Source organism: Ricinus communis, chromosome 9 (genome assembly GCF_019578655.1).
Source record: "Ricinus communis isolate WT05 ecotype wild-type chromosome 9, ASM1957865v1, whole genome shotgun sequence".
NCBI lineage: Eukaryota > Viridiplantae > Streptophyta > Magnoliopsida > Malpighiales > Euphorbiaceae > Ricinus > Ricinus communis.
This window is the reverse complement of record NC_063264.1, coordinates 1,038,024-1,062,781: the sequence shown is the minus strand read 5'-3', so window position 1 is coordinate 1,062,781 and position 24,758 is coordinate 1,038,024. Positions and strand designations below refer to the sequence as shown.

At 34.3% G+C, this 24,758-nt stretch overlaps 4 protein-coding genes and 2 non-coding genes across 6 annotated transcripts; 4 read left to right on the top strand and 2 right to left on the bottom strand.

Moving 5' to 3' along the window:
• The first annotated feature begins 2,167 nt into the window (after positions 1–2,167).
• Positions 2,168–4,071, top strand: LOC8258830 (putative ubiquitin-conjugating enzyme E2 38). The gene is made up of 2 exons (XM_002519194.3): positions 2,168–2,721; positions 3,056–4,071. Exon 2 carries the CDS (start codon positions 3,061–3,063, stop codon positions 3,904–3,906), a length of 846 nt encoding a protein of 281 aa, XP_002519240.1. The 5' UTR covers positions 2,168–2,721; positions 3,056–3,060; the 3' UTR covers positions 3,907–4,071.
• A 2,508-nt stretch (positions 4,072–6,579) lies between these two features.
• On the top strand, positions 6,580–8,034 carry LOC8258831 (putative ubiquitin-conjugating enzyme E2 38). The gene has a single exon (XM_002519195.3). The coding sequence runs from the start codon at positions 6,696–6,698 to the stop codon at positions 7,785–7,787; it is 1,092 nt and encodes a 363-aa protein (XP_002519241.2). The 5' UTR covers positions 6,580–6,695; the 3' UTR covers positions 7,788–8,034.
• A 3,689-nt stretch (positions 8,035–11,723) lies between these two features.
• Positions 11,724–16,010, top strand: LOC8258832 (probable protein phosphatase 2C 42). Its single transcript, XM_015719271.3, has 4 exons — positions 11,724–12,385; positions 13,362–13,732; positions 14,510–14,746; positions 15,516–16,010. Exons 1-4 carry the CDS (start codon positions 12,064–12,066, stop codon positions 15,726–15,728), a joined length of 1,143 nt encoding a protein of 380 aa, XP_015574757.1. The 5' UTR covers positions 11,724–12,063; the 3' UTR covers positions 15,729–16,010.
• A 518-nt stretch (positions 16,011–16,528) lies between these two features.
• LOC8258833 lies at positions 16,529–22,836 on the top strand. The gene is made up of 16 exons (XM_002519197.4): positions 16,529–16,849; positions 16,946–17,140; positions 17,357–17,431; positions 17,530–17,694; positions 17,849–18,012; positions 18,589–18,807; positions 18,924–19,050; positions 19,366–19,554; positions 20,017–20,103; positions 20,272–20,429; positions 20,922–21,041; positions 21,412–21,637; positions 21,800–21,859; positions 22,032–22,205; positions 22,293–22,402; positions 22,485–22,836. The coding sequence occupies exons 1-16, from the start codon at positions 16,658–16,660 to the stop codon at positions 22,648–22,650; spliced, it is 2,427 nt and encodes an 808-aa protein (XP_002519243.1). The 5' UTR covers positions 16,529–16,657; the 3' UTR covers positions 22,651–22,836.
• A 422-nt stretch (positions 22,837–23,258) lies between these two features.
• Positions 23,259–23,355, bottom strand: LOC112534856. Its single transcript, XR_003079098.1, has one exon. It is a non-coding gene; the product is annotated as a small nucleolar RNA snoR118 (small nucleolar RNA).
• Positions 23,356–23,447: 92 nt separating this feature from the next.
• LOC112534854 lies at positions 23,448–23,523 on the bottom strand. Its single transcript, XR_003079096.1, has one exon. It is a non-coding gene; the product is annotated as a small nucleolar RNA R66 (small nucleolar RNA).
• Between the last annotated feature and the right edge of the window lie 1,235 nt (positions 23,524–24,758).

The window sequence follows — 24,758 nt, the reverse complement described above, 5'->3', positions numbered from 1 at the left end:
AGGGGAGCGGATTAACATTTAAACTATTTTTTATTGCAATTTAATACTCTTAGTTTTTGAAAAAGTTGTAAGTTAAACCCTTACTTATAATAATAAATTAATGTTATTAGATAAAGATAATGTGGTTAGTGGTGGGTCCAAAACATACCACATATGAAGAAGAAAGTGGAGGAGGAGGAAAGAGAAGGAGAGATGTGAGTCTTTATAATTATAAAGGGAAATGAGAGTTTTATTTTAATATTTAAATATATTTTCAATTAATTAATTTAAAAGAATATGTCAGTTTAAGAGTCCACCACAACTAAAAGTGTTAAATAAGGGCTTCAATTACAACATTTTTAGAGACTAAGAGCATACTTGTGCCCAAATATAACTTAAGGGCTACTCTGCTCCTCGCATCAATTATTAGGGGCAAAAATGCATATTTTCCTCAGTAAAAGAAATATATAGAAGTTGAACAAATTTGCTGATTAAATGTATTACGGGTATCACAGATGATATAGGAAATCTAATTTTTCATTTACTTATTTTCTCATAGTATGAGTCACCATTGAATAGATTTCAATGAGATGTTATTCTTTAAAGATTGGACTCGAGAAATTATTCATTAAGACTTAAACGTCCTGATTAATTAGAGTTTCTTTAACTGGAAAATTATATTACTCTATTCAGTTGGTCACAGTAAAGTATTCAGAGTCACATATTGAATACTGAGTACATCAGATCAGATCATCCAGTTAAGGAAAATAGGCAAAATTAAAGGGGTAGTAGAGATCTAGTATTGGAGTCCTCCCACTACAGATTGAAGAGTCTTTTACCATTACTTTGTTATGTAAATTATCACTCTCATGGCATTCATTTGAATCCAAATCTTCATCATAGTGGAGAAGTCTGTTTAAATTTACTCAATACATGGTTCGGATCAAAGAAAAAAGGAGAAAAATAGAAACCCTTCATATTCAACAATCCTTCAGGTATTATTATCAATTCAAGCACTTGTTCTTAGCGAGAAACCCTACAGCAATGAGCCATTAGCCTTCTTCTCTTCATATATTAGAAATGCATGTACCCAGTACAACAAGGAAGTTTTCGTATCATCTTGCAAGACAATGTTGTTTCTATGGCGTCAACCGCCAAAGAATATTCAGGGTTTTGTGAAGGAGAACTTTCGGAAACGATCAGATAAAATACTAAAAGCTTGTAAAAATTATGGAAATGGTCGTGCAAACGTTGGTTACAGTGATCATCAAGCTGGAGCTTCTCAAATATCTGAGGATCGGAAGATAATGATGGAGAAGGTGCATGCTATGCTTGATGCCGCATTCAACAAGAACCAAGATGTTATACCAACCAAGCTTCCATCTTTCAGTACTGAATCCTTGGAGCAACTCATGCTGCTTCCATTTCTCTTCATAATCTTGTTTCTGTTACTTTTATTTGGCATAATTTTTTGCATTAATTAAGATTATATATATATATATATATATATATATATATTTACAAGAGACTTCTGCAATCTTTTTTAAGACTAAATGAAAATTGAATTTTAGAGTGAACTCTTAAAAGTGACCTCAGCCTTACCACTAAGCTAAATATTAGATTGATTTCTGTAAATTTTAAAAGTTTCTTTTAACTAAATTTATTTATTAATTTAGGAAAATGAAAAGTTTAAACCATCAAAGAATTTTTTTTTTTTTTTTGGTGTGCATAAATTTAGATTTAATTTAGGTGGCAAGAACTTACAAGTGGCAAAATATTTTTAAAAAAGTTTAATATATCTATATATCTAAAATTTGAGACCTTAATTAAATTAAAAGAGACATTATACCATATCATATACATACTTTTAAATTAAATAAGAAATTCACATGCAAATAATAGTTGCACAACTGATAAGGGAGACTTAATTTCCATGTACTTATATGAAAGGGAGACTTAATTTCCATGTACTTATATGAATTTCTACCTATATGACATGTGGGAGAGAATAAGCAAAATAGGGAATATAGAAATTAGCATATGAAAGTAAATAATTATTTTTTTAATTTTATGAAAATACCTATCTCATGATATAAAAACCCATTAATTATAATTTTAAATAGTTTTTCATTTTAATTAAATACATTAATTTTGAATTTCTAAATAAATTTTATAAAACTCATTTCAATTAAATAGAATATAATATATTATTAAATTTATAGTGAGTGATAGATAACTTTAAATATTTAATGAATAAAGAATAAAAAATTGTATTTTATAATGAAAGATGAGATTGATAAAATTAAAGTCTTTAGTTTAAAGTTTATGTTAATCTAGATTACTGGATAAAAGAAAAAAAAAAATGGTATTGTTTCCTCTGCCAAGACTACCATGTACATAAACCTGTACCAAAACAATCTACAAGAAAGATAAATTTTGAAGGCCATTTGTTTTGCTTCCTTTCTTCACGGGCCGCCCTTACTCATGCTAGAGACGTATTTGTTGCATCAAAGTACATTAACAGTAGAGTTTAATTAAAATTATACTACTTAATTCTAAATTAAACTAAGGTAGAATTCTTGACCGTCTAGACTTGACCATGAAACCTAATTGCGAAGTTAAGGAAACCACTCTGATTCCCCTGTAAGCTCTACCAGTCTAGTTTTGCAGTTCTCTTTTCTCTTCCCTTGTAATAAATTTTGCCTCTGATTCTTCTACGGATGTACTGACAGCTTTTATCAGGTAAATATATTTTTAGCCTTAAGTTTTTTTTAATTATTAGATGTTGTATATTCTACTTGTTTTTCTGTATGTTTTTTGTTCCCTTTTCTTCTTGCTATCAATTTTGAGATTTCACTGTGTTTCAGACCTAATTTTTTACGTACCCTTTGGTGTATGTTCCTTTCTACTGTATAGTGTTTTCATTCTTAATTTAAAGAATAGAATAACGTGGTTGAATTATTAGGTTGTGTTATGATATTGATGCTGTAAAGTACTATCTTTCTTTTAAAAAGAAAAACATTAATCTTTTATTGATTGATCGCGAAAGCCAACAATCATTTGTCTACAAATTCAGGGAAGATGGAAGAGGCTATCAAAAAGGAGTTCAAACAGTTTGACATTGTTACTGACTACTCGGATCATCATTACAGTACCCATTTTCCGTCTTCAGCTGCGTTCGCCGATGCTAACAGTAAAGTACACAAGAAAATCATGCAAGAATGGTGTATTCTCGAAAACAACCTCCCTGAAACGATCTTTGTTCGAGTATATGATGAAAGAATAGATTTGATTCGGGCTGCGATTTTAGGTGCCAATGGTACTCCTTACCATGATAACATATTCTTCTTTGATATAGCGTTTCCATTCAATTACCCTGATGAACCTCCATCAGTATATTACCGGTCTCACGGCCTTAACTTGAACCCTAACTTATATGCACATGGATATGTCTGTTTGAGCCTCTTGAATACTTGGTACGGCGACCCACAAGAAAACTGGGTGCCTTCAGAATCTTCAATTCTACAAGTTTTGATCTCTCTTCAAGGGCTAGTTCTAAATGCTAAACCTTACTTCAACGAACCTGGGGCAAAACCATCTAATTCTTGGCAGGAATACAACAAGGATGTGTTCGTTTTATCTTGCAAGACAATGCTATTGAGTCTCAAGAATCCTCCTAAGAATTTTGAGGGTTTTGTTGCGCAGTTTTTTCGTGAGCGTGCAACCACTATACTGAAAGCCTGTGATGACTATATGAATGGTCATGCTAGCATTGGTTATACTATAGAAGATACCTCCTCAGAAATCGAACTGCCAAGTAAGTTCAAAAAAGATTTGGAAGGGGTTTACAAGCAGCTTGAAGTGGCATTTAACAAGAACGGAATTGAAAAGCCAAAACAACCTGATGAGATATATGAAGGAAGATGAGGTTTTAGAGGGGAAACAGACTGCAAAAGGATGCGATCAATCGTCAGTATTCACTAGAAGCAAAAAGATGTTCAAGAACAAGAGCCCGTAGTCATACCTGATCAGCTTTTCTCTGTAGTAATCAAAGTAAACATTTTCTTATTTTGGAATTGAAAAAGGATTAATTTGGATGATGCCGTTTTTTTAAAAATGGAAAAAGAAAAAGTAAAATCATATTGAGATGGATTAGTTGAATTTATTCTAGTTTCTCACCTTTTTCTCAGAAAAGTTTTTTCTTTTTTTAACTAGTGTGAGAGAATTACATTATATACTATTTACATGAGTGACTGGGTATTCATTGCATTTTCCTGTGCTTTTTTCTTTTGTCTCTTTTCCTATTCCTATTGCAATGTGATCTTTTCTTGTTTAATTTCTGGGGTTCTCATGGCCAATCGTTCTTCTTCTTCTAAGTGTGTCAATGAATCTACTAACAGAGTTTTTCTTTCTTTTCAGAGAAGAGTAAAGAAAAATGCTATTAATACATTGAATGCCAAGGAATTCTTTATTACATTTGGAATTTTTTTTCATGATGATTGCAAAGCTATGTCATTTATTACGATGACAGTTTCCACTGACCTCATCAATTCTCGATTTGGATTTATGTTTTTTTAGATACCTTAGCTGTATCACATTCATATGCAACCGACCTATTTATCATCATAACAGAAATACTAGGAAATTGAACTCATTATAGGGTAGTCCTTTTCACTAGCCATATGAATGAATGAATGGCTCACTCAGCACTTGGGAACTTAAGCCTTAGGCATAACTACAGATAAATAGTCATTAACTTTTCTTTTTATTGCAACTATAAGTATTATATTTAGAATCAATTTAGACCCACTTATCCTAACTTGTATCAAACACTGTAAGAGATGCTTTTCCTGATTCCCAAAAACACTTGCAAATAGTATACCTAGACAGAGTGATATATGTGTATAGTGTGAACCTACTAATAAGATGTAACCATGAACCAAATAAGAAATAAAAAAATACATGAAATGCCACTCAAGATGGTAAAACTATAATGTTACCCTCTTTCTATTTATGATAATTAAATAAAGTTCTTTTGTTTATGGTATATAAGGGGAAAAATAACTGCACATAACTTTATAATGAAAACAAACTATAAGAACCTAATACACTATTCTGTTTTATGATCTCTCTTCTATGTTTTGAAATTTTAGAAGTATGATTGTTACAGACTTCAAAATGTATTACAAATACACGAGTGACAATTAAACAATTTACAGTTGTGGGATACTGTATATTCTATATCATTCCCTAAACCGAGTAAGTTTATATAGTCTTAGAAAATATTTTAAGTGGGTCTAATCTATTTCCTCATTCGTAAAATCTAATTGAATTAAATGTTTCATGTAGCATTATTTATTAAATATAGGACTTTAGTTGAATTATTTATTATTTTTAGTCATTTATTATAAAAAAAATTGTAAATACAATTAATAAATAATGCTAGATAGAAATGTATAATTGATTTTACCTTTCATTATAGTTTTAACATTAGTGACTTATATTATTTTTCATCTTTGACCATTTATTTTAGAAAACATTATAATATATTCGAGAGATTCTCTAATGCCTCATCAATAATTAATATAAATTATTTTTATTGATTATGTCCATTAATAAACAAAATTTATTGAAAAGCTTCTTTTTAAATTCCCCAAAGAAGATTCTATCAGTATAAGTCATTAATGATAAATGACATGATTATCTTTCATAACCATTATTATTATTATTATTTAAGTATAATAAGCATAAGATAAGTAGGATAGGTTTGATAATGGTATTGCAGTGGTCCTTTCTCCCTGTAACCTTATTGCATACACAATCACAACCAAGTTATTGAACAAGTAAACCTTACCCAACACGTCCAACTCTACGCATTGCTTATTTCTCTTCTCCATAAAAGCAAAAGAAAATGCATTATGCGTGACATCCATATCCATATTCATATGTAAATGTAAATGTACAAAAGTTATTTCCAATTTATGAATATCGACAATATCAACGATTCTTGACCTTATTTGGCTTCATTATTGAATCTTATGTGGAACGTTGATTTCAATTTCATATACATATACAAGTCTCAATCATTGTCTTTGATTTCATATCACTACTCTAAAACAAATATCGTACAACATTTGGCTGGTTATATGCATATTTTTTATTTTATTTTCTTTTTATTTCTTTGGGTGGGAAGGTGAGGTTTGAATTGGATAATAAAATAACCACTATTTAGATATATATTTTTATTTACATATTAAATTAATAAATTATTGATATATATTTATTAGTTTAAAATAATTAAATTTATATATAATATATTGTATATGCTGTGCTACGTTTCTGTTTTCTTAAAAGGGAAATAGTTTTTCATTTAAATGATTGGAAGTCACGCGTTCATATTATCATGTATCTAATCGTATTAGCTCCCCGATAAAGCATGAGCAAGTTTCATACATCTACGGTTCACGTACTTCGCACCCCCCGTATGAGTCCTCAAATAATATCTTATCACCGTCAAAACTTCCCACCTTTTTGGGACCCGCCAGTGAAACCAATACATCAAGTGGGTCCACCTCTTTTGACGGTGCTCAAATCACCGTTGATCATCTCAAGACTTTTTATTGGGCCACACTTCGCCCCCAAGAAACAATATTTCTTATCAATAAAAAACGGTACGATTGTCTCCTAAAGAAACACTTCTCTCTCCATCTGCTTTGATGATGGCACTCTCTGTGACCACGAGATCTCAACGAGAAGCCAGCAACGACGTCGACGAGATCGCAGAGATGGACATTTTCCATAAATTCGACGTGGTTTCGGACTCATCCGACCACTATTACGTCAACAACAAGGCAGCCAAAATGAACGGTGGAGATTGCTTCAGCAATATCTCGAGTAAAGTCCACAAAAAGATCATAAAAGAGTGGAGGATTCTTGAAAAACATCTTCCTGATACAATCTACGTGCGTGTTTACGAAAATCGTATCGATTTACTGCGAGCAGTTATCATAGGCGCCGCAGGTACACCGTACCACGATGGACTCTACTTCTTCGACATTGCTTTTCCGTCTGATTATCCATCAAGACCGCCTCTTGTTTACTACAAATCATTCGGGTTACGTATTAACCCGAATCTCTACGCGAACGGGCGTGTCTGTTTAAGCCTTGTGAACACATGGCATGGCAAAAAGAGTGAGAAATGGAACCCTAATGAGTCAACGGTGCTTCAGGTTTTGGTCTCAATTCAAGCTCTTGTTTTAAATGAAAAGCCGTATTTTAATGAACCGGGTATCGGGATATGGCCGGGTCGGGCAATCTGGGAAAAGAAGTCAAATTCTTACAGCGAGGATGTGTTCGTATTATCATGCAAGACAGTGCTGTTTAATTTGCGTAGGCCACCTAAGAATTTCGAAGGGTTTGTCGTTAGGCATTTTAAAGAGCGTGCCCCCATGATATTACTGGCTTGTAATGCGTATGTAAATGGCCGAGTTGGAATCGGGTACTATAATTATGATACGAGTGACGGATCATTATCTTCGACCTCAAGGAGTTTGGGTACTGAAGTGTCGCAAAAATTCAAGGCTATGATTTTACAATTATATCCGGAGCTGGTGGCGGGTTTTACTAGGATTGGTGCTGCCTTGGAGAATTTGAGCGAGCAATTGAAGTTGGAGAGGAAAACGCCGTCGTTTAGGAAGCAGGTGGTGATTAAGAAGAAGAATATGAATAGCAATAATAAGAACAGTGGGGTTGCTGCAAGGGTTTTAAGCAAATTAAAGAAGGTTTTGGGATTGAAGAAAAAACAATAGTGTCACAAAAGAATACTCATTGAAGGATGTGAAAGGGAAAATTAAAGAAGTAGGCAAGGAGGGACCCAATTGGAATTTTAGGAGACTTTAGACAAAGTAAAGTCAAGAGTAGAGTTTGATTTATTGAATAGAGTTTTTTCTTTTTCTTCGTTTGGAATGATTATATGACTTGGAAGGTATATAATTTGGTTGATATGATGCCTTTTTTTTTATAAATTAAAAGAATATAAAGTCATTAATTATGTAACTAAAGGATTTTCTTTTACCAGAAGTATGTTTCTGTTTGTTTCGAAATTTTACTTTGCCCTTTTCTTTTTCTTTCAATCAAGTGTTTTAAAAATTAACAATAAGGTATTCACTTAATAAGCGTTATAATCCATTAATTATTTGAAGTCATTTTAAATTCATTTAAAAGTTTAATTTAACTGTTTGTATTCATTCAAAATTTAGTTAGCAATCGTCCTACTCAAATTCACTTAAATTTGATTGTATTCTATATTTATAAATATATTTTACAAATTTGGGTAACAAGTAGCATACCCACTAAAACTCATTTAAATAAATGTAAATAATAAATATATCTTAAAAAAATGATCTATATCAAATAAATAAATATTATAAGTATAAATAATATAAAATTAATGTTAAATTAATATTAATCCAAACCTGTTATAAGTATATTAAAAAAAAAAAAAAAAAAAAAAAAACTCGATCAAATCCTATTCCATATTCCAATTCCGTACTTGGGTTACCTAAAAATACCTACCGTTGCCATCCCTAAAACTGTTAATTGTAGTTTAAAAAGACGTTATAACCGCCTTGCCCCACAAGCAAGCTGTTGTGGCTGCAGTGGATCACTTGTGTACTCCATGTAGCCGGTAAAGTACTCCCACGGGATCTTTCCATTTGGGTCTTTTAACCAGAAATCAGCCCACACATATGAAAATAATAATTAGCTATTTATTTCTTTTTCTAAAAACAAATATACATCTAAAATTAATATAAATTGTATTACATGACAAAATACTATTTTCAAAATTTCAATAAAATTACATATATAAATTTTAGGAGCCTTACTAAAAAATTTGGGTATTATGTATAATATTTATAAGAATACAAGCCTGTAACTAAAAAGATAATTTATTCTTCCTAACTAAGATACCTTATTTTGTTTGGCATTTATATCTTCTTCGTTTCATCGAATTAAATCAAATGCAAAAGGGGATTGATTGCTGAGGGACAATGCTCCTTGTTAAAATCAAGTTATGAAGCATACAGGAAAGAAATCCAGTTTCAATGTTAAGAGTCATCATCAGAAAAAGTATTATTTCTCAATTCTAAAGAGTTACAAAAAATATAAAATAAGCCTTTTCTTTTAGGCCAAAATCATAGGAAAATGGATTGCTATTGCTATTATCAGGAGATAAAAAGAAGGTCATTTTTGTTATATATGTAAGAGGCCCTCAGGAAGATTCTGGTTGACGACTTTGGATCAACCAATTCCATGTGTCACGGCCCGCCTGCTTAGGGAAACCAACAGTAAGCCCATTCTTTTGAATGAAACAACAGAAGCAAACTGCCACATCAGGACTCGAGCTTCACAGGTTACTTTACGCTGCTTGGGCTGGGAGTCAATATCTTATTATTTTTAAAAATCGAATTATAACAATTGATATACATTAATAAATTAGTTGGTTTTCGATTATATGATGCTGGTTTGAAGGCCGCAAGGGTAATTAACTAGATTAAGAGCAAAATATTATTTATATTAGAATTCCAGTTGAATATGGTTCAAACTCAGTTGAAATTCTAACTCGTGATCTTTGCCTTTATTGACTCACATGGTTAGAAGTTGTCACCAAAATGTTATAGGCTATAGAAAAAAGTCAAGATTCAAATTCAAGACCATGTTACTCTTATAAACCAAGAGACGAGACCACCGACCAAACAAGAAGATGAAAACTTTTCATGCCGTGGATAGATTAATTATAAATACAGTCCAAGTTCACGGTCCCCAGATTTTTGAATCTCTTTGAAATTTTGCTCCAAAAATTGCCACCACATAGGACCCATTTCATGCCTGCCCATCTCGGTGCTTTCGAGAAATGCAGGGACCCAGCTCTAGAGATCTTGGAAGAGAGGACAATTCTGGATGCAGTGTTCCCTAATTTGCCAATATTTCACAGTTAGAGACCGAAAACCTTGTGACAATTTGCTGTTGCTTAACGTAATCAGAGGGGACACAAGGCATCTATACCACATATGATCAGCAAGATACTATTTTCCAGGTCAATTTTATGTCAAGTTCTTGCTTATGTGACAGGATTACACTAGCAAATGGAGCATTAATTCATGTCAAGTTCTTGCTGGCAAGGGTATCGCCTCAGGTATATAGATTATAAACAAATCACAATAAATTTTGATGTTGCTTTTTTCTCTGATATTTTAAAAATTCTTCTTCTTCTTCTTCAAAAAGCCATCTGAAGTATAACTAATTTTTCAATTAAGACTTGACTACCAGGTCACATATTCAACCATACCATAAGTTTTAGTATCTAAACAGGATTTCTATTTTTATTTTATATTAGTTTCTCTCCCTGAAACAACAGAGAATCAGAAAATGTGGACTGCTTTCTGCCTGTGTTTAATCTGAGTGGGACTTTTCTTTGTCAAGTTGCTATCATTTGGCCCAAAATGCTGTTAAGAAGTGAAAACAACCACCAACGGAAGCTCTTTCATTGTGCTTTTCTTTAAGCAACTAAAGCAGTCAAGTGGATGTCACAATCTTTGTACGTCAATTGTCTCCACAAAATTTTCAACAATAAACATTAATGAAAAAAGAAAAAAAGAAAAGAAGAATTCTTTTATTAACTGCCAATAAGAGTGGCATGCCCTCAAACAACATTCCACACGGTTCAAATTGGTATTCAATCAAGAAAAATAAAATTGTCAAATTAGAATTTGTTACAACTGAAGCTTTTTGTATCCACAAACTGCTAAGAAGTTGCCTGTAAAATGTGGGTTTTTTTGACTTTTTTCAATGGAGAAAGATCTCACAAACTCAAAACCAATGTTGTGGTTGCTTAATGATGAAGAGCTCATTTCAATTCAATATTGGCTTGATGTGGTAATATGGATCAAATCTCTACCCCATTGCTCAAGTGGTGAAATTCATCCACCAACATTTTGTTGTCCCCTAAGTGAGAGCCTATACTTAGCTTATGTCCTCTACTCCTCACCATTTTCTATATTCTTTTTTTCTTCCATCCTAAATTTAACAAAACAAACAAACATACAAGATGGCAATGTCTCTATCCCACAAATAATTATTAGGCCATATGTTTCTTAAGATATTTACTTTATTATTTCATTATAATCTTTAATATTTATAAGACCATTAGAGGAGTCACCCACTTCTCTTCATCCCTTTTTTTCTTTTTAATGAGAGTGGGAAAGGTATGGAGAGAGCAAAATGTGCTCTCCGTCCCACTTTAAAAAAATTTACCAATAAATCTTAAAACTGAGTATAAAAAGAAATTCCTGAAAAAAGAAAAGAAGAGCTACTCCCGATTTTCTACAAAGTCCAAGCTAAGTTCATGTTGGCACAAGATTTGGGTAATTGGTGTGAGATCAAATCAAGTTATCTTCTTCCATTATTAACTTAGCAGCAGCAGTAGAAAGTAAATAGTAGAAACTCTGAACTAGTTATGACTGATATAATATAACTACTCATCTAAGCTGTACCTAATAAAAGTATGAGACTTCAACGTCACAGAAAGCACCAAATTTGTCAAAGATTTTAACTTTCGTCCAAAACAACATCAAGAACTAAAACAACCCATTTCAAGAAAATTTATTTTTGTCTTGGTTTTGGTTTTACATTTTTAAAGTGCTAATCTTTTCAAAGTTTTTACGTTTCACCCCAAAAGAAAAAAGAAAAGGTTGAAAACAACAGCAATGAAAGAATAAGCACAGCCCATCTCAAGAACACTTCTTTAATGTTATATACACAAACAACACAAACAGCAATACAAACAAAAGACATTGAAAACAACACCCAACAAAACTCTTCCCTACACCATCTTCTCCTTTCCCCTCCCAAACAGAGGAAGTGACTCTTTCCTTGTTCCTCTACAACCGGGCACATCCCTCCATCACTTCCCTTCTTTAACCTTTGTCAACCCATTAAATAAAGATTAAGAAATTAGAAAATTATATCAAACACCCAGATTGGGAAACATTGGGATTGGGAGTGGAGGAAATTGAGAGATGTGGGATGCTTCAGGCATTGATGAATCTGCTTTCTTTATGTTTTAGGCCATTTGGGCATCAGCAAGATAATTGTAATAGTAACAGTGCCAGTAGTAAGTTTGAGTCTGTTAGTAGAGAAGGTAAAGATGGATTACTTTGGTATAGAGATATTGGCAGATACGGGTCTGGTGAATTTTCAATGGCTGTTGTTCAAGCTAATCAAGTTCTTGAAGACCAAACCCAGATCGAGTCTGGTTCTTTTGGGACTTTTGTTGGAGTTTATGATGGTCATGGTGGCCCAGAAGCCTCTCGTTATGTCTGTGATCATTTGTTTAGGCACTTTCAAGGTTCGTTCTTTTTTTATCTTTTTGAAATTTGATAAATCATCTTCATATCTTCGTTGATTCCCCTTTTCAGTTGATTCTTATATGGTCCTGAATCAGTCACGTCTCGTTGAGCTTTCCTTCTTTTTTCTTTTTCTTTTTCTTTTTTTCTAGTTCATGGAATGGGATATGCTAGTAGTGATTCTCAATCATTCTTGTTCTAGTTACTTCTCTTTCTGTTCCTAAAATAACGAAAGTTCCTTCTTTTGGTCGAGCTTTTGTTTTTTCAGTCATTTTAGACGGTATAGTATATCCAGTTAAATTAGATGTTAAGGAAAAAAAAAAGGTAAGTAGCTTTCTTGATTTAAAAATTAAGGCCATTGCTTGTTTTGTTCCATTGGATTTCAAAAGGTAGACACTATTGCATGTGTTTCTTTCCATGGTTGGCAACTGTTAGCAGTAGCTTTCTTGCTTTTGACATTTAAGAAGAATGCAGTTTTTGGAGTTTCCTCATTTGTTATTATCTTCTTTATGCTCGTCAATTTTATGCACTGCATTTCCATTTTGTCTTTTTCTGGAAGCTTTTGAAAGGTTACTGCCTTTCATTGGGCTTTTATGGGAGCATCAGTTACAGTTGAAACTTGGACAAGGTGGTTAAGTGTAAATTTCTTTTTGGCTAGAATTTAGGAGGTAACTCATTGTTTTAGAGGTTAGAACCAATTCAATTTTTGGTTCTAAAAGTTGCCAAAATTTTCAGTATCGATGGGTTAGTCAGTGTACATTTGTTCTTCATTTTCTGCTTTAATGCACTTTGAAACTGTAATTTTTTCCCCATTTGAAAGCTAAGGAAATGTTTCTAAAATCCTTACCCCTACCTCATCGTCAGTTTTATGTTTTGAAAATTTTGGGTATTTGGCCTTAGTAAAGAAATGGTTCTTCTTGTTAATTTCAAGAAGGAGCTCTTCTTATGTTGGCATTCTTAGGGTTTGTGGTTATGCAGCACTATCAGCTGAGAGACAGGGAGTTGTATCTGCAGAGACTATTCAAAGAGCTTTCCGTGCAACAGAAGAAGGGTTTACTTCTCTTGTTTCCGAGTCATGGACTACTTATCCCCAAATTGCAACCGCTGGGACTTGCTGTCTAGTTGGAGTGATATATCAGCAGACGCTCTTTGTGGCAAACCTGGGAGATTCTCGTGTCGTGCTGGGAAAGAAAGTTGGCAATACTGGAGCAATTGCTGCTATACAATTATCAACTGAACATAATGCAAATCTTGAGGCTATCAGGCAGGAACTTAAGGAATTACATCCACATGATCCCCAGATTGTTGTCCTTAAGCATGGAGTTTGGAGAGTTAAAGGGATTATTCAGGTTATTTCAAATACCCAGTTTTATCCTTTAGGCTATGTCAGAAGTAAATGTAATGTACACTTTTGAGTTCTCTTGTGCCTTCTTATATTCTCAACCATATGATCATTATGAGTGGGAACACATTAATCATTTTTCCTAGTTGTTAATTAACAATAATTTCTCGCCCTGTTATGTCCTCTGCTATAAATATGTAATATCTGGACGACAGAGTTTCATAATCTGGATAAAGGATTAGAAAGAGTGTAGTAAAAGCAAAATCCACAGAGCAGAGTAATGCATGCTCTAACAGAAACCAGGTCATGCATATATCCGGGCAAGGATACTACTGAATTTACATTGTTCAGGAAGATCTGTATGGTTGTTTAGTTGGTAAAGCATGTGTTAGTTAATGCATTTGAGGACATGAGGATTTCTTTTAGGAAATTATGAAGGCCAAGAAGTTCTTTTTTCTTTCTTTGACAGAATAAGGTCTCTTTTTCCATTGCAGTAACTTGAGAGTTTCACAGCCACCTAGGCGCACAAGTTTTGTGCTAATGGAAGAATTGCACAGCAGGTTTTGTCATTACATTGTCGGTATACTTGTGACAGTAAGCATATTGATCATAAAAATTTGGATCTCCTTTCTCCCTTGCCCTGATTTTGTGACCCTATGTCCAAGTCATGGATTGCACCACATCATAGTTTACATTGGGATATCAAGATCTAGTTCATCAGTTTTCACGGTCTTCTTCCACTACAATAGATATATTACGTCAGACTCCATTGTCTTTGATGCAGGTTTCTAGATCTATAGGCGACGTTTATATGAAACATGCACGGTTTAACAGGGAACCAATTAATGGAAAATTCAGACTCCCGGAGCCAATGAACATGCCTATCTTGAGTGCGAATCCAACAATCATTTCCCATCCTCTCCAACCAAATGATTCCTTCCTTATATTTGCATCTGATGGTCTTTGGGACCACTTGAGTAATGAAAAAGCTGTAGATATTGTCCACAGCCATCCACATGCAGTAAGATCTTGTCCTTTATTCTTTTTTATGTTTGCTATTAGTCTTGTCCTTATTTGAATTTCATTCATATGGATTGATTGTAGATATCATCTTGAAATTTCCAAAGAATCATTCAATGACATCAAATACTACGTATTTTTGGACTTGTGTAATGTGTTTATGTTTGTTGCTCGTGTTTTCTCTGCATATATTGGTATTCTCCATGCTCAAAACATATGGAGCATCGAATCTTGACTAAGATTTCTATTAGCCATGATCCCTAGTTTTATAGTGGTGTTCTTGTTTAACTTATCTTCCACAACATCTACCGTCTATAGCTGGGGGATATTATTGTCCACATATTTAGATTTGGAACATGCTAGTTCATAAATAATACAAGCTGCATAGTTCACAGTGTTTCTTCTAGACATAAAATGCAGAACTGACTTGGTCAGCTATTTCTGGCAGTAGTATACCAAAGATTTTACCAGATTCATGAAAAAATGTCTTATTCTCTCTCTCAATGTCGTTGAATAAACAGTCTCCAAAACATTAGTGAAAATGTCTTCTGATAATTATTAAACTCTTACCTGCGGCATCATTTTTCATTTCCGTACATGATCCAGTTCCCCATTTCCTCTTGCTTCTTCTCTCTGTTGCTTGTTTATTGCTCAACTCAACTTTTAAAAATTGAGAAATTTTATATTCTTTTTCATGGATTAGAGCTCATATCTAATACTTGTGGTAATTGTTAGTATCTCGAGCTGAACTCATGAACTTCTGAACACAGGGAAGTGCCAAAAGGCTTGTCAAGGCTGCCCTCCAAGAAGCAGCAAGAAAACGAGAGATGAGATATTCGGATCTAAAAAAGATTGACAGGAAGGTGCGCCGCCACTTTCATGATGATATAACTGTTATTGTTTTGTTCTTAAATCATGATCTTATATCAAGAGGCACACTGCAAATCCCTCCAGTCTCCATCAGAAGTGCTCTAGAACACTGATAATATATATATCCCGAACTCAATTCAGACATTTCTCCTTCCTCTGATTATATGACCAGCCCGGGTGCGCAATAACATACTTCAAGGGAAAATGTGTATCATGAATATTTACATATAGAGCTGCACTGACAAAGCGGTTGCATTGTGTTGGACTACTCGGACACTATTACTGAGACCTACTTATTGATGAGGGGTTTTATATTTGTAAAATGATGTTTGTTAGAAATTCACTTTGGTTTTAATACCCCGATATAATCTACTTCGATTCATCATTCTATCTCACTTTGTCCATTTATCACTTCTGCGTTTCATTTTTTTAAGAAAAAGTGGCAAGAGCTTATGCAAAGTTTGCAAGCTTGATGCTGTCAGGTCATGAATCTTTAGTGTCAATACGTCATGAAATAACAAGCTTGACAGTTTCATGCCTATCAAGGTAAATCCATGAATAAAGGCCGTCTCAGTTCAGAGAAAGAAATATAAATAAAACTAATTCAACAAGCAGGTCAATTGACCAACCAAATATAAATATGCATGACGAGTTTGGTTTGGCATTTTCTACTTTCGGACGACACGTCGTTCCCTGCGTAATGCTGCTATAGGCTGATAACTAGTCTGGCCCTCATTAAGCCAAGAACAACTATCATTGGCCTGGCTTGATGTACAGGAATCGAGGCGACATGTCGTTTAATTTGCGTTTCGTTATGAACGACGTCGAAGAGGCTCAAAAGCGGGGCACGAATAGTAAATTATTAAAGAAATGGAGGGGCAATTAAGGAATTATGAACTCATTAACCACATCAGTGCAATCCAATTGAGTTCTTTCGCGGTGACCTAGCAGAGATTCTCACACGCACACTTCTGCTGTCCGATCAAAGATAACAGATGAATCATCATTTTCTTTGATTAATGCATTTCTAACTTTTCTAACTATGTCTACCAAATCAAACTTAGTAACCATTATTATCGCACTGGCACTGAGTCAACTCTTTATTCAACCCGAGTCAGCACCACAAGCCTTCAGGAGAGACCCAGGGCATCCTCAGTGGCACCACGGCGCTTTTCACGATGTTGGAGATAGCGTCCGATCAGATGTCCGCCGCATGCTCCATACTCGTGCTGAGGTGGCGCTTCTTCTCTGAAAGTATCTTTTAGATTTAGTATCTTTTTTGCTACAGCTATTATTAATAGTTTTGATTTTTTTTTTTTGGTATGTACAGGTTCCATTTCAGGTTCCGTTAGAGGTGAATGTAGTGGTAATTGGATTTAATGGAGATGGAGGATATAGGTATAGCTTAGATACACACAAATTGGAAGAATTTTTAAGGACTAGCTTTCCTAATCATAGACCTTCTTGTTTAGAGACCGGCGAGCCTCTTGATATTGAGCATCACGTTGTCTTTAACGCTTTTCCTGTAAGTTCTCCGTTTGTTCAATTTATTAAAACAATTCTAGTAGGCCTTGTTTGGACCAAATCAGTTCAATTCTCGCAAAATCATGTCATTTATGGCATTCTTTTCTTTCAAAATGTCTTGCAAGCTTGCCAAAAATGAGATTGAACTCTTGCATTTATTAGACCACCCAAACCAGGTGTTAGTCCTTCAAGTGCTCATACTATGTTATGTGAATAGGCTGGGCAGCCTGAATTGATTGCACTTGAGAAGGCGTTGAAGGAGGCTATGGTTCCTGCTGGGAAAGCGAGAGAGGTGATCAGCACTTTGCTGTGTATTAAATGAAATGTTTTATTGTTTGTTGTCAAGTAGCTAGATGAATCTTTATTTATTTATTTTATATTGTTTTGTAGACTGATTTTGGAAGGGAAGTGCCTTTGTTTGAGGTGGAGGCAACTGTTGTGGAGCCTGTATTTCGCAAATTTTATTCTTATATATTTGACATGGACAGTTCTTATGCTGCCAGGGAGAATGATAGACCTGTTCCTAATGCAATCTTTATTGTTAATTTTGATAAGGTATGGTTTACAATCTAGTACTTAACCAACCTACCTGGTCTTTGAAGAAATAGTAGACATTACTTGTTCTGCTTTGCTTCCGTTTATTTTGGTGGGAGTTATATGCTCTCTGATGTTTTTCCCAAATCCATGTCCATTATTTTTTCTTTTACAGGTAAGAATGGATCCTAGAAATAAAGAAATTGACCTTGACAGCTTAATGTATGGAAAAATTCCCCAGTTGACTGATGAGGACATGAGTAAACAAGAGGGAGACTACATTTATCGTTATCGATATAATGGAGGAGGAGCAACTCAAGCTTGGCTGAGCTCAGACAGGTATCTTTATGAATATGATTGATATTTATGCCTGCTGTTTTATTACTTAAATGATATTCTTTTCCATCACAAAACTCAGTATGCAATCCTTATTAAGTAGGTGAATTGGCCTTTAATGTTCTGTTATTGGGTGTATGGAAGTTGTTTATCCATAGAGGCATTTCTGCTACCTGCTATCATGAGTGACAGTGTTACTGTGAAGTATTTGTAATAGTATTACTGTGCAATTGTAAACACATTCCGTTCCTCTTAACCTCCAATACTTTATAAGAATTGTAAATGCTAATTTCTTCAATGGTCAGTTGAAAAGTCTAGAGATGATTCATATTATCAAAAATTTAACAAGCTTTCTCAAAGTTAGACTATGCTGTTAATCACAGAGATAAGTTATCTTTATAATTTGGATATTCAATGGAACTGTGCTAGAGTTGTGAGAATTTCTTCTTCCAACTGAACTATACAAACAATTTGTACTTAGACTAATTTCCAAGTCCTTTCCGTGGAAAATAGTAACTTGGTTGTTGGAAATGCATTCTCATTCGCATTTTGTATCTAACATTTTCCTATAACATTCAGATTTGTTGTGATCGACCTGTCAGCAGGCCCGTGCACATATGGGAAGATTGAAACTGAAGAGGGAAGTGTCAGTTCTAGAACATTACCACGGATACGAAACATGATGTTTCCAAAAGGTGTAGGTGCACTTAGTGATCATCTATCTCCTGATATTTTTGTTGGACAACTTGCTGCTTTGGTAGCCACAACAGTCGAGCATGTTATAGCTCCAGACGTCAGGTACTTCTGTGAAGTCCAATTTATTTGCTGAGTAAGCATGTCAAGAATCTTGTTAGAAATTTTTTTCCCTAAATTCTTAATCTTTTGCAGCTAATTTTCACTATTTCCTTGATTAGGTTTGAGACTGTTGACCTGGCAACAAGGTTGCTGATACCAATAATCGTGCTTCAGAACCATAATAGATATAATATTATGGAGAAGGGTCATTACTACAGCATTAATATTGAAGAAATTGAATCAGAGGTGAGGTGTCGTAAATAGGATTTTCTTTAAATGTTCTTACATCTTATATTGTAGTACTTTGACTTTCAACTTCTGCTAGATCTCCTAAGGATATATCTTGGTCAATTTTATAATAACATGTCTGCTAGTTGAACTTGAGAAATGCTAGCTGAAATTAATGAGTGAATCAACAAAGCAAAAGGAGCACTGATATTACTTTGTTATGCAGAATCTTAAGGTTGCATGACATCGTGTGCTGCGCCTCTTTTCATTATCCATGGGTCCCTCGTTATCCTCTCACCAAAGACACCTTACAAATTTATGTTATCTTTTCAGGTTAAAAAGATGGTCCATGATGGGCAAGAAGTTGTAATAGTAGGTGGTTCACATGCATTGCATCGGCATGAGAAGTTGGCTATTGCTGTTTCGAAAGCAATGCGAGGACATTCCTTGCAAGAAACTAAAAAGGATGGACGTTTCCATGTCCGTACCAAGACATATCTAGATGGCGCTATACTTAAAGAAGTGGGGTTCAGTTTTTTTTTTTTCACTACTTATTATCGTCTAGTCATTCGATTCCATGTATTATCTATGGTGCCTTTATCATTGACGAGAACACAACTATTTGCAATTTAGTCTTTAATCATTGGAGACCACACTACCAACTATTAGATACCCTTGGCTTTCCTTGGCTTTCCCATGGCCAGCACTGGTCTCTAATGGGAGCAAATAGTATTGATGGCCAAAGGAACTGATTTCACTTTCTTTCATAATAATCAGACTGACATGCTCTCAAATTCCTTTAATTCCAACATTGTTGAGCCATATTGCTGTTTTCACTTGCTCACATTTCCTTGTCATCTTCCTTTTTGTGATTGTATTGATGGCAAAACAGAAAAATGTTTTAGCTTGAAGACTTGAACTTTCAACAAAGATTTGTGTGCTTTATGGCTCCTAATTTACTGTTCTTGGAATGGCTGATTTCAGGAGATGGAACGGTCTGCTGATATGCTAGCTGCTGGTTTAGTTGAGCTGGCTGATCCATCTCTTTCAAGTAAATTTTTTCTCCGCCAGGTCTGTTTATGATTGTTGTGCTCTTATTTTATATGATGGGATGGATGGGGGTTTCATAATCGAAAAGTTTTCATTGAATTATTTTCATTTGAAATTTACTTCATATGGTAACAAACAGTTTCTCCCTTTATTTCCTGAGATTTCTAAATGAATTATGTGCCCCCACAGCACTGGATGGATGAACCAGATGGTTCAGGAGACTCAATTCTTAAGCATAAACCTTTATGGGCTAGTTATGATTCAAGGCACGGCAGGGAGAGGAAGAAGAAAGAACAGAAGAAGCAAGGGGATTTATACCGCACTTATGGAACAAGAGTTATTCCAGTGTGAGCATGCACCTGGTCCTACAACTATTATCTTCCACAAGTTGCATCATATGGTCCTTAAACCTTGAAACAGTTCGAATGCTCTTCCAACTTAATATAGGAGCACCGCCTTTTTGGGTTAATTGAGCTAAGGCTGGATTCAAATTCATAACTTTCTATTTTACCAATTAGCTTTGGCAAGGGTTAAAGCTCATTGGTAAAATAAGAGCACACGTTGGTATATCATTTTTTTTCCTGTTTTTCTTTTTTCCCATTAATGGAAGTAAAAGCTCATGTCCTTACAACTGCTTTTAACTAATTCTTTGTATCATAATATACTTCCTAATGACATCTAAATCCATGTTTTCAATCATGTTTCAGTTGATAAATTTTGTTTCCTTCCCTTGTCTTAAGGTTAATCTCATAGAGAAAGTAGAGAACATAATCATCATTAAATATTTGTCATTCAGTTGATTTATCAATGTGTTCTTAAGGTTTGGTCTTCTACTGCAGCTTTGTGCTATCTTTGGTCGACGTGGATCCACACCTTATGATGGAGGATGAAAGCCTTGTATGGACAAGCAATGATGTTGTCATTGTACTTCAACATCAACATGAAAAGATACCTCTGAGGTAAGTGAAAATGTTCTCTACGTAGCAGTGTAGCTGGTCTTCTCTTCATACTGGTGACTGTTTGTCTTTGTCACATGTATGATGAATCAACTTCATTCCGGACAAATCACCCATGTATGTCTAGTTTTCTTTGGCATGCATGTCTATATGCAGCTGGTTTTCACCATTTCCTTTATTGCATCAATTGTAGTAGTTCCTAGAGAAACAGTTGCAGCTTTATTTTTGTTGCGCAGTTTAATTATGCATTAGCTTGTTTTAGATTTAATAGCTAGGCTCTCTGTAAAGAGATGGAAAGATTCCATAATTTCTTTTACGTTTTCACCATACAGTTTTGATGGTGTATAAGTTTTTCAATTGCTTGTTATAACAGCTATGTCTCAGAAACAGAGAGAAGGCATGCATTTCCATCACTAGCACAGCGACATATATTGGCAGGGCTTGCTTCTGCTGTTGGTGGAGTCAGTGCGCCATATGAGAAAGCATCTCATGTACATGAGAGGCCAATAGTAAATTGGCTTTGGGCAGCTGGCTGTCACCCATTTGGACCATTTTCTAATACTTCTAAACTCAGTAGATTGCTACAGGATGTTGCCTTGGTAAGGGGAAATTCATTGTCAAAATCTGCCAGATATGTTTATCCACCATACATAAGCGAGAAAATTCTTCTTAATTGAGCATTTTGCAGCAGTTGTATTTGGATTTAACTAGATTCCATTATGTAACTTGTCTCCTGAATCATTTACATACTTTTTGGGCAGAGGAACACAATATATGCGCGTGTAGATTCTGCACTTCATAGAATTCGTGATACATCAGAGGTAAGTAGGTTTCAACTTATATTTAAATATTCAAATGGCTTGGGTCGAGGCTCTTGATTTTTTGTTTTATGAATGAATTAGTTTCATTATAGATCAATTGGTATTGATGCTTTAGTCTTACATATAAATCAAAGTTACAATTTAATGTTTAAGAAATGCTTTGTTTTTGCAGGCTGTCCAAGCATTTGCTGCAGAATATCTGAAAACCCCTCTGGGCGAACATGTCAAAGGCAAGAAAAACAAGACGGCAACAGAACTGTGGATAGAGAAGTTCTACAGGAAAACGACTAACTTGCCTGAACCTTTTCCACATGAATTAGTTGACAGATTGGAGAAATATCTCGATGTAAGTCATTCTTGATTAGATAACTGCTCCAGTTGTTCAAATATGTGGATGCTTATAGAGCATATTTCCCACACATTTAAATAACAGGGCCTCGAGGAACAGCTAGTAGATCTGTCGTCTTTGTTATACGATCACCGGTTACAAGATGCACACATGAATAGTTCAGAAATTCTTCAGAGCTCTATGTTTACCCAGCAGTAAGTTATCCTCCAATTATTCCATTTGAAAGTGCGATGAATTCTCTAGGCTGATATTCATTTAATGCCGTAAATAATGCAGGTATGTAGATCATGTTTTGGCGAATGAGAGAGAGAAAATGAGGTGCTGTGAAATCGAATACAAGTACCCTGTGCACTCTTCACAAACTTATATCTATGGGGGGATTCTTCTTGCTGGGTTTATTGTATATTTTGTTGTCATTTTCTTTTCCAATCCTGTCCGTTGATGGGGCTGACCAATCCATTAACTGCACTCAGGCTAATTTTGGCTTTTCGAATGGAGTGGAAAAACTAGCCTATACAGGAAAATAAAATGTTAGAGAGGGAATTTTGACTTTCCTTTGTAATAATTAGTACAGTAACATAGATTAGAGATTTTACCAGAAACCAAATTTTAGTACTCCTTTTTCTTCTCTTGCGAAAACCATGATATTGGATTTGCTTATGAACGTAATTTGGCTAATTTTTGCTAAACCTAATCCCAAAACATGAATGCATCCGTTATATAACCAATTCACACTGATTATGGGGTATTCTATGCAAGTATTGACTATAACGTAAATTTATGTTTAAAAATGAGATTAAAATCTTGATCGTTAGATTTTCTTTTTCTTTTCATTCATTAATTATCATCGTTAGGATGTACGGTCAAGATTCAGGTTACATGCCCGCCAGCAAATGGATCGGTTCGTCTCATCGCCTGAAAGCAGCTATGTTCTCGGCAGCTTATGGTTGGAAGAATATTTTAAAAGAAAGATTTTCATTCGAAGTTCAATAATTGGGTCTTTACGAAACCCAAATTTAGAAAAAAGAAAACAAAAAGGTTAAATAAATGTGATCAGACATAGCTTTCTAGGCTGCAATTGTGCATCAAATAAGCTATAGCTGCTGTCAACAGCCTGCTCAGAGCCCAGTGCATTTTCATCATCTTCAAAGAAACTTCAAATTTATGCAATTCTCTCCCACAAAACAGTATTATTTCTTAATACAAAACAAAACAAAACTTTGATTTATAATCTATGGGGTCCTCAGAAATTATGCTTATATTTGTCATCAAATTAGATAACGTCAGGTCTCAAAGATTCCATGCCATCATCGGAGCCCATTCTCCAATATTCAAAAAATAATATAAAATCGATATGTAAACAAACACAATAACAACAAAAAAGCCAAAATGTTAAGAACAAAATGGATTTGGAAGAATATTGCAGTATATAATTCACTGAGCCTGTGGACTACGAAGGCGAAGTGACTCAACTCCTGCATAACAATCTTAGCCTCTTTAGATAAAACTGATTTCATAAAACCCCAAAAACAGACGCATCGCAAAAAACCTGATTCAAGGGTTTTATGGAGAGGCGTCTCTAAACTGAATCTATATCTGATTTTATGAAAACCAAATAGATAAAAAAAGATTAAATAAAAACAGCAGCGTAAAAGAAAAGAGAAGGGAGAACGAGATGCAAAGAGAAGCAACTGTAATATGATTTGATCAGCTTTTAGGTGAGGAGGAGGAGCTTATATATAGTGGAATTTAGGTTTAAGTAGGGTTTTGCCCAATTGTGGTATTAAATTACTAAAAACACCTCGGTCTTCGAAACTCCCATTGCATTTTACAGGTATATTGCTTTAAGTCGAGTCCAAATTTGGTGCAGATGAGCCCAATAAGTCAGCCCACAACAAAGTTCATTCGTATAAACAAGTTGGCCCAATAAGGTAATCCTGCAAACTAGAGCCAAGCTTTAGCAGCTTGGCTTAAGTTGTGTTTTACTATCAACTAAGACAAACTTAATCAGCCAAGAAATCGAAGTAATATAACTTATAGATCACAGTTAGTAAAATAAATAAATAAGTAAATAAAAGCTATCATAAAAATATATAATATTTTATACAAGTGGCTCTGAGAATCTTATGAGGTTGAAAAGGGAATTACTGCTATAGGTGTCATACTGTACAAAAGGAATTAATTCTGTGATAGAGAGAATAAGTTAATGGGTGAGGAAATGGACAATAAGATACTCACTGTGTTATCTAATTTTCTAACAATGATAAAAGGTGTTTTAATATTTCTTCTTTTCTTTCTTCTTTCTAAACCATGTGTTTTGATATTCCTATATTACTGGATTAAGTAAATAGTTCTGTGAATATAAATAAATGGTCCCTAGAATTTTTGCAGTCTATCATAAAAGAGTCAAATTATTCTAATGGTTAATATTATTGAGTTGTCTTATGAGGCTGACTTGCATATCCGTGTCAATACTCTCCCATCAACTCGGCAGCTTGAAAACTACCCTCAACTGTGTTTTCACATTAATTTTCCACTCCAATTCATTTG